The following is a 16,839-nucleotide window of genomic DNA, read 5'->3' as shown; positions in this document are numbered from 1 at the left end:
GACTCTAGACTATAGATCTAGAAACTTAATTTCCTCATCTAAAAAACTTGGGGAAAATGGTCCACCAACCAAGATGCAAGATGGCCAATTTGGCCGCCATTTTGATATGCAAATGAGAGTCAAAAACTCAAAATTTCGCTTGGGAACCATTTTTTTTGGATTCAGCATCCTTGAAATAAGTACAGTAGGCCGGTTCCTGACTTGTACCCATAAATGCTCCTCACTTTCACTTTTTGGACAATTCCGTCTATTCCATCTATTGCTTAAAGTGATCTAAAAGCTGTTTTCTTGACACCATAAAAAAAAAATGTCCTGTGGTCATTTTGTTATTCATAGCAAATTTATAATCATGATCAGTGGTGGAAGAAGTATTTGGATCCCTTACTTAAGTAAAAGTATTAATAAAACACTGTGAAATTACTCCACTACAAGTAAAAGTCCTGCATTCAAAACTTACTGAAGTAAAAGTACAAAAGTATCAGCACCAAAATGTACTTAAAGTACCAAAAGTAAAAGTACTCGTTATGCAGAATGGACCCACTCAGATTGTTTTATATATTCTAAATGTATTATAAGATTATTTGTATTGATGCATTTATATAAGTAGGATTTTACTGTTGTCCAGATAGGACTAATGTTAACTACTTAATACACTATTATGTTTTATAAATGTGTAATCATATTAAATATATGGTATTTTTTCATGTTGAATCTGAAAAGTAACTAAAGCTCTCAGCTAAATGTAGTGGAGTAAAAAGTACAATATTTGCCTTTAAATGTAGTGGAGTAGAAGTATAAAGTTGCATAAAATGGAAATACTCAAGTAAAGTACAAGTACCTCAAGATTGGACTCAAGTACAGTACTTGAGTAAATGTACTTAGTTACTTCCCACCACTGATCATGATCAAAATGTCCAACCAATGTGTAAACAAAGTGTCATTATACATTGGTTGCTGAGGATATAAAGGAATACTGTAGTATTATAGTAAAAAAAAACAATGTTGTGCAAACCCTGTACTGAGCACATTATGACGATTGTTTTGTAAGTTAGTGAAAGAATGTGTGTGTGTGTGTGTGTGTGTGTGTGTGCATGCGTACGTGCGTTGGTGCGTGGACACACAGGATTTCCTGCCCTGGAGCCTCTGGCAGACAAAGTGATAATATTGAGAAAGAAATCCTTGACAGTGATAAAAACTGTTTGTTCACTTCTCTGTGGGAACAAAGACAAGACAGCCCCAAAAAGAAGAAACAATAGCAGCTTTTCTTTGATTTTAAAGGAGGCATTATACTCATTCCACATACACGATTTTGGGTTTCTAGTAGAACAAGTTTAGATGCTTTACTGTTCAATAAACACTTTTTGTTATCTCTATCTTTTAAAGCCACCCTGACAAAAAAGAAACAGCATAATGGGTCTCCTTTAAAGCAGTAGTTCTCAACCTTTATAAGTCGCGACCCCCAATTTAACATGCATGTTGTCCGTGACCCCCCCTCACTGAACACAATCTCACACGCACAGTTCATATCACCCAAAAAAGAAACAAAATTACCAAAAAAAGGAAACAAAATGAACAAAAATACACGAATGGACCACAAAATGATTAAAAAAAAGACACAAATTGAGCAAAAAAGACACAAAATGACCAGAAAAGACACAAAATGACCAAAAAAAGACACAAAATGACCAAAAAAGACACAAAATGACCAAAAAAAAGAAACAAAATTACCAAAAAAGACACAAAATGACTAAAAAAGACTCAAAATGTCCAAAAAAAGAAACAAAATGACCAAAAAAGACACAAATTGACCGCAAAATGATCAAAAAAAGACACAAAATGACCAAAAAAAGACACAAAATGACCAAAAAAGACACAAAATGACAAAAAAAAACCACAATGACCAAAAAAAGACATTAAGTGACCAAAAAGACTAAAACACATGAACACATGAACACTTTAACACAGTGGAGACAGAGCTGACTTCCAAAATGATTTGGCGACCCCCAAAAATCATCTCGCGACCCCATTTGGGGTCCTGACCCCAAGGTTGAAAATAGCTGCTTTTGAAGGATTTCCAGCCATTGTTTATAAAAAAAATCTAAAATGAACCTCTATTTCTTCCCAGGTGAACAGTCTCCCAGTAGATGGGAAGACACATTCAGAAGTCGTGGCGGCCATTAAAGCCGGTGGGAGCGAGGTGCGTTTGCTGGTGGTGGACCCCGACACAGACGCCTTCTTCAAGAAATGCAGAGTGACCCCCAGCTTGGACCACCTCACCGGTGAGAGGACACACACACACACACACGAACCTGGTCTCACAGAAATCCGTGGAATAGCCACGGAATCGCTCAAATTTCCGTGAAACTGACACGGATTTCGCTACAATGCAAGTTAATGACAGTCATATCCCGTGGCTATTGGTTTGTTCCAAGTCACGTGACTTTCAAGGTCCCAGCGGTCAGAACAAAAAACATGGCGGACAGTTCTCTCATTTTTAGTGAAAAATCAATATTTTGACTTAGTTTCTGCATAAAAATGGATTTTGATCACATTTCTAGCGAGAAATATATGTTTTATTTTCTAAATATTCACTCAGTGAATGTACATAATCACTTTGTATGTTGGAATAGCCACGGGATATGACTGTCATTAACTTGCATTGTAGCGAAATCCGTGTCAGTTTCACGGAAATTTGAGCGATTCCGTGGCTATTCCACGGATTTTGAGTTAAGCGAAATCCGTGGCTATTTCAAGGATTCCTGTGAGACCATGTTGCACACACACATGCAGCAAATTCACCATCACAAGTGTGACAAAGAAGAAGTGGACGACTGCAATTAGCTCTTCATGTTTCCGTCCAGGTTCATTGTCAGTCGCAATTAAAGACTAAAGTTGTAGACACGAGACGTCTCCGCCCCTCCTGTCCTCCTCTCAACTCCAACAGATTAAAAGTCTGTCACACAGTTGGCTCTCCTCTCCTCCTTTAATTCTTTCTATCTGTCTTTGTCTCGCTCCATCCTGCATGGCTCTTTTCCATTTCTTTCTCTCTTTGCCAAGAAACGTAGACAGAGACAGAGACGCTGAGCCACTTCCTGCCCCCCCTCCACCCCCACCTCATGTTGATGCCCTGAGGAGAAAGTTAATCTTTTAGACATAAATAGATCAGATCAGACGGATCAGAGTGGGATTGCACTGAGTTACAGTGTTGTTTTTAAAGTGTAAAGGCTTGAATGTCTCGCTAAAGTTTGATATCACATTGCAACTTTTGCAGTTTCCTCAAACTTTCATCTGCATCTCCCATCCTCCATTATCACTGTTAGAAAAGTTGGGTGAACTCAAAATTTCAAGGCAACAAACTTCGATAAAATTTTAAGTTGGACAATTAAACTAAATATTTTAAGTTTTGTTTTTGAGTTTGCTCAACTCTGAATTTCTCTGGCACGATTGTAATGCTGCTATGAAATGTCAGCTAATGTTGTAACCACAATTTTGAGTTAGCATTGATACGCTAATGGCTAACTCTTGTAGCTGTAACAAGCAGCGCCGCTAGCATCTGATAGCCGCTAGCATCAGTTAGCCGCTAGCATCAGTTAGCCGCTAGCTTTCGCTAATGACCAAATTTCACAACAAAGAAATAAGAGTTATCAGAACTATTGTCCCTTGTTGTGAACCCCAACTTAAAGATATAAGTACCAACAACTCACAAACTTGTTTTTGAGCAGACAGCTGGCTTCCTTTGTTGTGCTAACTTACATTATTGCCCTAAATGTCAATAATTTATATTTCCAAGTTTTACCAACTTAAATCACTGTTTTAGGCCAAAAAATACAAGTTGGCTTTTGTGCAGTGTAAGTATGAAACTTCAGTCTTGTAATAACTCCATAAAGGCCATGAGTAGCCCTGTCACGATAATTACTATATCTATTATCGTTTGATATATAAAAATAGACACAATAGTTTTTTTCTTGACTCAATATATTGTCGTTTACATGCCGTGACTTTTTGTGCTTTTTTTGTGTTGTGTTAAAGTAATGCTGCTGTTTGACAGGCAGTGCGATTTATTAAATAATATTTGTTTTGGTTGTAGTTAATTTACTTATGTTTTATTTATCTAGGATATTTTAATATTTCTTTTCCACATTTCAATTGCAGTGTTTATTATTTTCCAGATTTAAAAATTAATTTCTGTGGAAAAGGATGTACTTATTATTCTCTAATATTGTTATAAAACTAAAACAACATTGATACAACGATACTATTGTTTATCGTGATAGTTTCTGGGAAAATATATATCATCCGAAAAAACGTGGGTAACACTTCTAACAATTACAATAGCCAACTAAATGATGTTTATAGATGGTTTATAAACCAATTATTAACCATTTACAAAGTGCTATACATATTTAATCTTTAAATGTTTTCAACCAATTTCTTAAAAGTATATGAATCATTTCAAAATCATTAAAATACTTAATATGGTGTTAAAATGTTATAATAAGTGCAATTAAAACTATTAAATTATTATTTAAATGTAATTGTTTGTTAATGGTAAAGTAACTATAAACTTACATTAATATACCACCTATTTGCCATTTATGAATGATTTAGTTATTTAAAGAGTACTACATTATGTATTTGCCATTCTAAATGGTCTATATATGGTTTAGAAATGATGATTAAACATTGATAAACTGTCTGTTTACCATTTATAAATGATGGTTATTGTAAAGTGTTACCAAAACGTGTTATGGTGACAGGCCTAGCCATGAGATCTGGCCAAAAGCTCCAGAAATCTTCCAATAACAGAACCATCGTGTGAGTTTTTATGCCAAACTGTTTTATAAAAGGTCAATAATGAAAAGTTAAGCTCAAGGGATTGTCTTTCTGCTGCCTTGTCTGCACAGAAAGGTCAGATCTGGTCACCCCAGGAGCTGGTGGAGGATTTAATGCCTTGCTCAAAGGCACTCTGACTTGAGTCAGGTCCTATTCTACCTACCATTGCCCCCAGGGGGAGCCCTACTACAGTCTGTGATTTGGCTTCTGGGTTTGAGGGCTGTCACTCCATAGAACAAGATGTGGTGGCTGGCAGGTGGTGTGTGAGGACCACTCACTCATGTAAACATGCTGCTGCCAGCTGTTGGCATGGCAACAGACAGTGTGTGTGTGTGTGTGTGTGTGTGTGTGTGTGTGTGTGTTTCTGTCTGAAACCAGGACAGAGGAAATTGATTTTTATTTGTCTGATATTTGTTGATACTTTAAAACAGTGGTATTTGGCCCAATGTTGTTTTAAAAAAGGATGAGAGAAAGAAAAGAGAGAGAGAGAGAGAGAGACTGTATTATGTCAGAATATTTGCGTATGTTTAATAAAAAAATTAAAAAATCATAACACCACATGTAATGGAATAATCAAAAGTCTGTATAAACCCATTTAGAAACTACATTTTTTTCCGCATTTCAAAGTAGGTTGTTTTATGTCTTACAAATATATTATTAGATTATTATTATTGATGCATTTATGTAAGCAGCATTTTTTATTTTCTCTAGCATTTTCTCTACATAGAGCTCATTTTAACTTCTTAATATACTGTCTAATCACTTTAAATTTATCATCTTTTTATGTTAAATCTCAACCTGGAAAGTAACTAAAGCTGACAGCTAAAAGTAGTTGAGTAAAAAAGTACAAAATAAGCCTCAAAATGTAAAGAAGTAGATGTATACAGTAAGTACCTCAAAATTGCACTTATGTAAAGTACTTGAGTAAATGTACTTACATTCCACCACTGGCGCTGATATATACCTGGAAACACTGCTCTACCAGGTGAGCTACCAGGCTGCCTCATGTGTGAAATATTCCTAATGTTTGTTTAATACAGCTATTCTCAACCTTGGGGTCGGGACCCCAATTGGGGTCGCGAGATGATTTCTGGGGGTCGCCAAATCATTTTGGAAGTCAGCTCTGTCTCCACTGTGTTAAAGTGTTCATGTGTTTTAGTCTTTTTGGTCATTTAATGACTTTTTTGGTCATTTTGTGTGTGTTTTTGGTCATTTAGTGTCTTTTCTGGTCATTTTGTGTATTTTTTGGTCATTTTGTGTCTTTTTTGGGTCATTTTGTGTCTTTTTTGGTCATTTTGAGTCTTTTTTGGTCATTTTGTGTCTTTTTTGGTCATTTTGTGGTCATTTTGAGTCTTTTTTTGGTCATTTTGTGTCTTTTTTGGTCATTTTGTGGTCATTTTGAGTCTTTTTTTGGTCATTTTGTGTCTTTTTTGGTCATTTTGTGGTCATTTTGAGTCTTTTTTTGGTCATTTTGTGTATTTTTTTTTGTCATTTTGTGTCTTTTCTGGTCATTTTGTGTCGTTTTTGGCCATTTTGTGTCTTTTTTTGTCATTTTGAGTCTTTTTTTGGTCATTTTGAGTCTTTTTTTGGTCATTTTGAGTCTTTTTTTTGTCATTTTGAGTCTTTTTTGGTCATTTTGTTTCCTTTTCATTGTCATTTTGTTTCTTTTTTTGGGTGATCTGAACTGTGCGCGTGAGATTCTGTTCAGTGAGCGGGGGTCGCGGACAACATGCATGTTAAATTATGGGTCGCGACTCAAAAAGGTTGAGAACCACTGGTTTAATAACTGGCCTCAGGCTTCCAATCATTTTGTAAAAGTGAATATCTCTGGTTTAAAACAAAGTTGATTATTAATACATTAGTTAGAGCTGTTAGTAAGTGTGTGTACTTTAGTGCAATGTACCACAAAGAGAGACTGAGCTGCCTTCACTGAAGGAGAGGCAGATGTTTCATAATTTCCTGGACTCTTCAACCCTCCAGTTTCAGTCCAGGATTAAAAATATAAAACTCCCTACAGGGGAGAGATTCCAGCGAGGAGTTTCCCAGGTAACTGCCTGCTCTTCACATGCTGCCCACTCACTCTCAGGGCCCGGCCTGCTCTGACTCTTAACGTCAGCACACTCACGCAGCCTCTCGCCGAGCAGCCCGACTGGCCGGCAGCTTTGTTTGGTTTCCAAGGCGCTCACTCCAAGTGGCCTCTCAGCCTGGAGCTGGAGCTGTACTGGGACTTGGAGAGGCTCCTCTAAAAGTCAGGGACACAAACACACACAAAGCAACGACCTGAGGAGGACTGGAAACTCAGATTAACAGCTCAGATTAACTCTGGAGGACCAGCTGCTGCCTCCAGTAATAATCAGATTTATCTAGAAACACTTTTTTTCGGCTTTGCGGAGCATCAGAGGGATGGAAGGTAAGGGATGTGTAGGAGCTCTGTGGTGATCTGATGAGACAAACATGAATATGTGGATGCACTAAAGCAGCTATTCTCAACCTTGGGGTCGGGACCCCAATTGGGGTCGCGAGATGATTTCTGGGGGTCGCCAAATCATTTAGGAAGTCAGCTCTGTCTCCACTGTGTTAAAGTGTTCATGTGTTTTAGTTTAAGTCTTTTTGGTCACTTAATGTCTTTTTTTTTGGTCATTTTGTGTCTTTTTTTTATCATTTTGTGGTCAATTTGTGTCTTTGTTTAGTCATTTTGTGTCTTTTTTTGATCATTTTGTGTCTTTTTTGGTCATTTTGTTTCCTTTTTTTGGTCATTTTCTGTCTTTTTTGGGTCATTTTGTGTCTTTTTTTGGTCATTTAGTGTCTTTTTTGGTCATTTTGTGTCTTTTCTGGTCAATTTGTGTCTTTTTGGTCATTTAGTTTCCTTTTTTTAGTCATTTTGTTTCGTTTTTTGGGTGATCTGAACTGTGCATATGAGATTCCGTTCAGTGAGCGGGGGTTAGCGGACAACATGCATGTTAAATTGGGGGTCGCGACTCAAAAAGGTTGAGAACCACTGGTGTAGAAGACCAGGAGGAGCTCCATCTCATAGAAGATGAACCATGTGTGAATAATAGATGATCTGCTCATACCTGCGCTATGTAATAGAGTAGGTGTTGGTGGAGTGAAAGGTGAGCTGCTGAAAGACTCTTGATCCATCAGAGTGGAGCTGATGGTGAAGGACTACATGACATGAGTCCTGACAGACGGGAAGAGTTTTATTTTTGGAGTCCAGTGACTGATTCTTGTGTCATTTTCGTGCCTACAGGTCCACTGCCGGAGCCAGTCATTAATGGAGGAATGGAGGAGAAGGTAAGATTACACCAGCAGCAAACACATCACAGAGACAGAAAGACAAATACAGGATGACACTTTAGAGTGTGTAGAGCTATCATTGGGTTTGGAGATCTGCTTTAGAGCAAAGCCAAAAATGGGATTTAAACTTTTGAAGTGTGTGAAGAGCTGTCGGTCTCCCACAGCGGCAACTTCCCTCTTCTCCGATGGAGCCTCTGCTTCCTGCCAGAGAGGAGGACAATAATAGTCCTGAATACTCTGCAGCTCTTCGTGGGGCACAGATAGTCCAGCAGGTCGAGGTCGAAACAGGGTTTCAAAGCAACACGCAGCATTTTTGGCATTCAGGTGTGGTTAGCCACATCAGAGAACCGAGACGCTGGTGAAGTGAGCTATTAATCGCGGGGACGTGTACAGAACAGACTTTCCTGTGATTGTCTAAACTTTCTGGCATTCATTGTATGGTGCTGTGTGGAAAACCACACCCAGCTAGTACTCCATTAACTCTGAATTATTTGAAGGTGCTTGACTGAAGGACTGATTGTGTATACAAAATAAAAATCATCTAGTGGAAAAATTACCTGACCCACAGTTTGTGCTGTTTTGTATAAAAAGGTATAATAAAACTAGAAGTTACACTTTAGCAGCTTCTTGTTAATCCTGCTGTAGTATTTGGGTATAATCCCAATGACACACACTGACCATTGCTTTCTGTAGGAGGCAAGTAAACTCACTCACAAACTTAAAGGAATAATTAGACATTTTGCTAAATATGCATTGTCTGTCATATGGAGCTACTGGTTAGCTTAGCTTAGCTTAGCACAAAAACAGGAAACAGGGGGCCCAGAGGTTGCTGTTGCTGCTGTTGGACTCATTATTTTTTAATTAGCAAGCTAGTTAGCTAAGAAGTGGACAGCTAGCTAGTTAGCAAGCATGCTAATTCCACCGTGCTTTAACCCTATAAAGCCAAGTGTATCATATTAGATACAGTAATTTTTGAGACCTCTACATCATCAAAAACCTGATGTATACATGTGTTGAAGATAAACAAACTGAGCAACAAATTGCACAAAAATACCAGATGTAGCAAAAATGATATGCAGGTTCCACGAGTGGATCAGTTATTGCTGCATTAAAAAACTTCATATCAGCAGATGTATGATGTTGTTATATGGAAAAAATATGTATTTTGCATGTTTGAGGAAAAAGGAAAAGTCAAAGTCTTAATAGGTTAAAAATGTTAGGGTTTATATGTTTTTGTTAGTTTGAGAAAAACAAACTGTGAGCAACAAATTGCACAAAAAGACCTGATGTATCAAATATGATACAAATAAGAATTCAGAATTCAAGAACTCATTTCACGGCTACGGTTTTACCGGGGAATATTTTTATTTATTGCAAAGTGTAGGTATGTAGATCTTTTAAGAGGAATGTATTAAACAAGTACAAGTAGGTCTTGTAGGCAATTGGCTTGCCCTCTTATGAACATAACATAGTGCCAAAATTAATATTCTAATAGTTTGAACCTACTGTAAGAAAGTGTGTATTTTGAGAAGGAATATTCAAATGCCATTTTTGGCTAACTAATTTTGACAGCCCTACAAAAAAAACAACAACACAGCAACACTCCCACAGACACGGTCTTAATGCTTAAGCTAACGTTGGTTAGCTTAAGTAAAATTCTCACAAATGAAGCTAAGTGAAAAGTATTTTACTTCTCGTCTGAACACACCTTAAAAAAGACAACATTTCCAGGGGGTTATTATTATTATTATATCTTGTGTGACAAATTATTTCTTGGTCCTGAGGTGTTGCCAGGCAAACAGCAGAGACTCCATGAAGTTTCTGCTCTCAGCCAAGAAATAGTCCATCTCTTAACGCCTCCATGAAACACAGAATTGTTGCTTTTATAGTTTTTTTCTGATAACACAAACAACAAGTTAATTAGTGAGCTTTAGAAGTGGATTTTGTTCCATTTAGACTGAGTCAGACTAGCTGTTTTTCCCTGTTTCCAGTCTTTGTGTGAAGCTAATTAGCCTCATATTTACAGCACAGATCTCCGCCAGAAAGAGAATAAGCATATTTTTCCAAACTTTTGAAGTCCTGCACTGTATTTTCCAAAAAACATAAACCTTTATGTACTTCTCTAGCCTCATAGGAATGCTTTTTGAAGGGTCTCTCAGGTTACCAGTGTCTTGTTCTCAGGTGGAAACACTAGACTTGTATGTAAATCAATGTTGATAAGATAGAGATTATCCCGCACTTGCATGAAGACACCAGAACACAAACTAAAGGAAACGACTGTGCCGACCGTGGCTGCCTTTCTGCTCGGGCGTTTGGCCAAATATGCAAAGTGATGCCTGACCCGGGCTTCCCATTACTCAGGGACTGTATGTGCAGCAGTGAAGTTACATGTTCCTCTCATTGTTGCGTAACAGGCGCTTGTTAAAGGGTTGAAGAGGGAGGGGGGCGAGGAAGGTCAGGGAGAAGTCATCTGGTAGATAAAGTAAAGAGCGGGTTAAAAATCCTTTAATACGACAGGAGACACTGATACTGATACTTCCTCCTGCAACTTTTTCAACATATTCAATCTGGTACAAAACATGATGATAAGTAATTCAACCAGGAAGAGAAGCTGGAAGAGTTTCTCAAATTTCACGAGTCACTACTCTTACGAAATTGCATTTTCCTTTTCCTTACATACACTACTGGTCAAAAGTTTTAGAACACACCAACTTTTCCAGTTTTTTATTGAAATTCAAGCAGTTCAAGTCAAATGAACAGCTTGAAAGGGTACGAAGGTAAGTGGTGAACTGCCAGAGGGAAATAAAAAAAGGTAAAAAATAATGTACATTTCAGAATTATACAAGTAGGCCTTTTTTCAGGGAACATGAAGTGGGTTAACAACTTAACTCTATGGAGTCTTGGGCTATTTTGTCCATTTTTTAATTCTTTTCATGTCTTTGTAAGTAATTTTGTGTCTTTTTTTGGTCATTTTGTGTCTTTCTTTAGTCATTTTGTGTCTTTTTTTGGTCATTTTGTGTCTTTTTTTAGTCCTTTAGTCCAACATAAAATGTGATTTTGAATCTTTTTTTTACTTTCAAAACACTATCATGCTCAATAAAGAATTTTAAATGTTGCAAATGTGCATTAATTTCAGAGTACACTGAGACATTAAACAGCATCATTTTCAATTAAATTCTGGAAAAGTTGGTGTGTTCTAAAACTTTTGACCTGTAGTGTATGTTCCAAGTAAAAGTCACTGATGTATTAAATAACTCCTATTTATTATTTCTACATCAATAAATTAGCTGTCATGTTTGACAGTAAAATTGCTAATAAGGAAAATCCAAATTTAACATGATTCTGACTGACTTTTTACATGTGCTTCCCAATGTTTAGCTTCTCTCAAACTAATGACATGTTAGGAAAAACTCTTCATAGGTGCCTCTTCTCTCACTTGTACTCAATAGAAAAACCAACTCAAATCCAAGGTTGCCCCCTTGTGGTGAGGCCTGGTACTGCAACAAGTCTGCAGAAAAGAAACCACAGATTTGTAAAATGTGGCTGCCTTGAGAATAAATTCAGATTCAGATCAACTTTATCATCACATACAGGGACAGAAAGTGCTCTTGACATAATGACACCATAAAGTAAACAGTCAAATAAAGACCACAACAATATCACAATAAAAGTAATTTGGTCACACTGGGACAGAATAAACAAGTCAAGTGTCAAATAAAAACAGTCAGATTGATGTAAAAGTGCAAAAGTGCAATTGACCTGTTAGGAGACATGTTATACAGGGTCATGGCTTTGGGAATAAGAGTTCTTGTATCTATTTGATTTTTTTTATTTTGCTGAAGTCTCTTACCCAATTCAGAGCAAAGAGGATGGGTTACTCCCAAAATTGTTTCCAGTTTTTGGAGGATTAGTTCTTTGTGGAGGCTATATAGTCCGGCGGCTTAGGACCAGATTTAAGAATAAAGGGGACACACCGGACAAAAGCACCAACATTTTTCCACATGCTCTCTATCACCATAGGTTTAAATTTTTGGTAGGAGCCACTTCATCAAGATTGTGGATCGGAGATGGCACCCATATAAAGTCTATGAGAACCAATCTATCTTCCAATCCACTTAAAAGGTCAATCTTGGTGCCAGAGTATGCATTTTCTGGGTCAAGGAATCATTTAAAGCTATTGAGAATATCACTAGAGATCTGACATGAGATGAAAGCGTTCCTTTGATTTTTTTTTGAGCAGTGTACATTGCAGCTAATCTCTCTCCCATGAACATAGATTCATTTTCAGCTCAGGATTCCTTGCTCCAGCACTTGAAGACCTGCCAGTCTGGGTGAAAATGAACATATCTATTTGATCAAATAATTATCTAGTGATATTCTCAATAGCTTTAAATTATTCTTTGACCCAGAAAATGTAGATTTTGACACTAAGATTGACCTTCTAAGTGGCTTAGAAGATATACTGGTTCTCATAGACTTTATATGGCTGCCATCTCCGATCCGCAATCTTGATGAAGTGGCTCCTACCAAAAATTGAAACCTATAGTGATAGAGTATGTGGAAAAAATTTGGTGCTTTTGTCCGACGTGTCCCCTTTATTTAGCTAAGCCGCCTGACTAATATATTATATTGTCTATATATGTTAGTATAATAATTAAGTTGTACTGATGATGAGTGTTTCTGTTTCCAGGTGAATGGTAGAGCGGCCAGAGAGGCAGAGAGGGACTCAAAGCTGTCCGTCAGTCCTTCACCATCCAACGCATCGTCCAACACCTCGCTCACAACCCCGCAGGCAAACACCCCACCTGAGGTACGTCTCAGGAAATATCCGGCTGCAATGACCTCATAGAGCAGAGGTGTCAAACTCTGGCCCGTGGGCCAAATTTGGCCCGCAGTATAATTATATTTGGCCTGCGAGGAAATACCAAATGACAACCAGAGCTGGCCCGCTGGTATTATACAGTGCAAATAATACTACAAATCCCAGAATGCTCTGCTGGTGTTTTGGCTTGAACACAGTAGATCAGTGTGGAGCAAACTGAGCAACAATTAAAGTTGTCTTTATGCACTTTTTCTTGCTAGTCCAAGGCTTGAATGGTTGCACATTCATTGAAGGATATTATTATTAGTCATTTGGTTTATTATTGTTATTTTATTCTTATATTTATTTTTAGCCTGTGGAAAAAGATTACTGTTAAATTTAAATTTAAAGAAGGCCGCATATAAAATAAAGGGACATACGATTTTTATTTGAATTTTATTTAAGAAATGAATCCCATTGATGTGTTTGTTTGTTTTATTTATTATTTATTATTTATTTTGCATGTTTGCAATATTAAGTTATATCAAGCTTTGCTTGTTCCATTTCGTTTGAACTTGTTTAGGTCAATTTTTTCAATAAATATCAATGTTGGCCCACGACTTTGTCCAAGTTTTACATTTTGGCCCGCTGTGTATTTGAGTTTGACACCCCTGTCATAGAGCCACAAAGATGAATCAATAATTGTCAACTATTAAATGAATCACTAACTATTTTGATAACTGATGAATCAGTTTGAAGGAAACAACTTTTTTTCAATATTTTATAGGCCAAACAACTAATCAACGGATTAATCTCTCCTTCAACAGTTCTAGTTTTCCACTCCATTTATTTCCATTACCATTTACTCCAGTTTCTTTTAAATTCTTCTTCTCTGTTTCTTAACTTGTAGGTGATTCTTTCCATTTCCTTAATCTCATCTACTGTTATTTTCTATTTGTTGATGCATGGTGAATTAACGTCCAAGCCAAAATGTTAACTGCCATATAGTGAAAACAAAGGAAGGGTAGTCGCCCCCTGCTGGCCATTTGAAAGAATGCAACTTTACGGCACATCTGCATTAGCTTCATTTGTTCCTCTCTTTTTCATCTTTCAGGGTTTTGTCGCGGACGCCATCCCAGCACTGAACCTGAGCCTGCAGCAGGTCAAAGAGCTCGCCCACCAGAAACGCTCCAACAAGAGAGCCCCGCCCATGGACTGGACCAAGAAAAATGAACTCTTCAGCAACCTATAGGGCACCTCAGCTCAACACACACACATACAGATTTTATAGTGGTTCTTACACATCACAAAGACATTTTTTTATTGTCATGACATTAGAGGAGCAGTTTGGCATCAGACAAATCATTCTGTAAAATATAGTATTCTTATTATTACTACTCTCCATGTTATTTTAACCCAGATATTATATATGTATAATGTGCTACTAACAATGGAAGATGCGTATGCCAATGAAAGAAAACTGGACCCTGTTGAAAATGTGTTTATGCATGTGTTTCTTTGTGTGTGCGAGTGTGTGTGAGTGGAGTCTAACGCCTGTGGAAATGAGGAGGAGTTTATCATTACGTTATATTACGTTAAGTTTAACGACCCTCCTCCTCGGCCTGCTTATCAGTCTTTTAAAAGTTTCTACTAACATTTAAAAACATCATAATGTCTTCAACGACAGGAGTTAAACAGCCCGACAATCAGTGCATCATAGTTTACCTTTTTATTAGTTAGTAGGGATCAAACATCTGACTGAACAGTAATGTTTTTATTGGTTTAGATTAGAGTTTACATGTTAAAGCCCATTTTTGTGGTATCTTAAAAAAAAGTATATGATCCCAAAATAAGGTAAACACCATTGCATTCCTCATAAAATGATTCCTTATACATATGAACTTCCTTACTGATGGCTTTAAACTGGAAAGAACTGTGTTTTATAGAGGGTTCTCTTATAATGTATGTATATTCATATATCATATGTATATTTTTACACACAAATTCCTCTCTCTCAAAAAATTGAGTCCAGCTTAACCGTTTCTTGCTATAGTACTGTCTGCCATTTATCCATACTTTTTCTGAATACATGATATATCTTTTATTAAATGTGAACTACAGTTTATTATGAGTAACTTATACCGTCCTCACTTTGCCATCATGTCCACTGTGAATGGCCGTTCAGTTCACATTTTGAGCATATGGAATATTTTTATCGCTCTTGTGAAAAAGAAAAAAAAACAGATTTTTACACATTTCTGTCAATGTCTTAAAGCAATAGTTACGTAACTTTGAGATGTCGTATTTCTAAAAGTTTGTGCTTTGCTAGATTTGAAGCATATGTCCAGTATTGAGAATAGTGATGATTTTTAAAAAAACATGAATGATTGAATTATATGAAGAGTTTTTTTGTAGCTTGTGTATGAAGTAATTTCTAGACTGCAATAAATGAGTCATCACAACAACATTACCCAGTTGGTTTTTATTCAGTTATAAGCGGGAAATAAATACAATCTCTGGTGTGCTACACAAACTTAAGCCAATGCTGCTGATGCTGTAATACATTTTGTTGGTCACTGAAAAATAATGCCTGCTCAATAATTAAAGTGGCACACTGTAAAAAATAATCTGTTTAATTTACGGTAAAATACCGGCAGCTGTGGTTGCCAGAACTTCTCCGTAAAAAAATTACAGTGAGTGGATTTTCTATTCTAAATTTAAATGTAAATATCAGCAAAAACTGTAATTTAGTCTGAATAATCCTGTTATTTTTAGGGTAATTGTGTCATTCATTCACACATCATGGTATTTCTCCATAAATTTTGCATGAAAATGTTATATTTTACCTAAAAACTGTGTTACCTCCAGTTTATGACAGAAAAAAAGTAAAAGTTTTGTGCTATTCTTTGATTTAGGGTAATTAAAAGGGTCTAATACAGTGATATACAATTTTTCATTTTATGCCCTATTTCTGATGTATTTGACAGAGTTTTACTGTTATTTCTACAAACCTTTTTTAAAGTGCACCAAGGAAAATAGTGAAATATGGTAATAATCTCTGAATGTGGCAATATTACGCTGTTCTACACAGTTCAGCTGATGCATTGTATCATAACTTGCTTTATCAAAATGTATTTCATGGCATTGTTGAATATGTGATTCTGATTGGTCGATTTCAGGATTCTTTGGTCTTATTTCTAAATAGCAGACCGTTGCTATAAAAAACCGACCATTGCTATGAACGCAGTTCCAACCGGCCGTAGAATCTGATGGACTGTTGTTTTAGAGGAAGCAATAAAATCATTTTTAAATCAATAAACTAATTTTAAATCAATGTTGTGTCCAATTATTGGTTGACTTAGCAAGTAGCTGTGTAATAGGTGGGATCAAATTAAATCAAATCAAATCAAATAGTCTTTATTGTCATTATATAGTTCACTATACAACGAAATTGAAAGTGCCACTGCATAAGGTGCACAGTTATGACAATCATAACACAAAACAACATGAGTAAAAACATTTTTTTTAAAATACAGAGCCAAAAAAAGGACAAAAACAAGAACTACTGCTAAAAAAAAAAAAAAACAAGCTACTGAATCTTTTACACATGTTTATTAAATAAGTTATGTGAAAATTAATTGAAAAAAACTTGTGCATGTTATGGTAGAATGTTGCCTATGGGCAACAAACCCCAAAAACTTAAATATATATATATATATATATATACACTACTGGTCAAAAGTTTTTGAACACACCAACTTTTCCAGAATTTAATTGAAAATTATGCAGTTTAATGTCTCAGTGTACTCTGAAATCAATGCACATTTGCAACATTTAAAATTCTTTATTGAGCATGATAGTGTTTTGAAAGTGAAAAAAAGATTCAAAATCACATTTTATGTTGGACT

The 16,839-nt window shown here is 36.4% G+C and overlaps 1 protein-coding gene across 1 annotated transcript in view; it reads left to right on the top strand.

Moving 5' to 3' along the window:
• LOC131983509 (Na(+)/H(+) exchange regulatory cofactor NHE-RF1-like) overlaps positions 1–16,261 on the top strand; it is a 52,229-nt gene extending 35,968 nt beyond the window's left edge. The window contains exons 3-6 of the mRNA XM_059348233.1: positions 2,126–2,279; positions 8,084–8,127; positions 12,821–12,940; positions 14,046–16,261. Coding sequence (XP_059204216.1) covers positions 2,126–2,279; positions 8,084–8,127; positions 12,821–12,940; positions 14,046–14,183 — 456 coding nt within the window. The 3' untranslated portion in view covers positions 14,184–16,261. The remainder of the gene's footprint in view (positions 1–2,125; positions 2,280–8,083; positions 8,128–12,820; positions 12,941–14,045) is intronic.
• Positions 16,262–16,839: the final 578 nt, after the last annotated feature.

The sequence above is a fragment of the Centropristis striata genome, chromosome 13 (assembly GCF_030273125.1).
Source record: "Centropristis striata isolate RG_2023a ecotype Rhode Island chromosome 13, C.striata_1.0, whole genome shotgun sequence".
Taxonomy (NCBI): domain Eukaryota; kingdom Metazoa; phylum Chordata; class Actinopteri; order Perciformes; family Serranidae; genus Centropristis; species Centropristis striata.
This window is presented reverse-complemented; position numbering and strand designations above follow the sequence as displayed.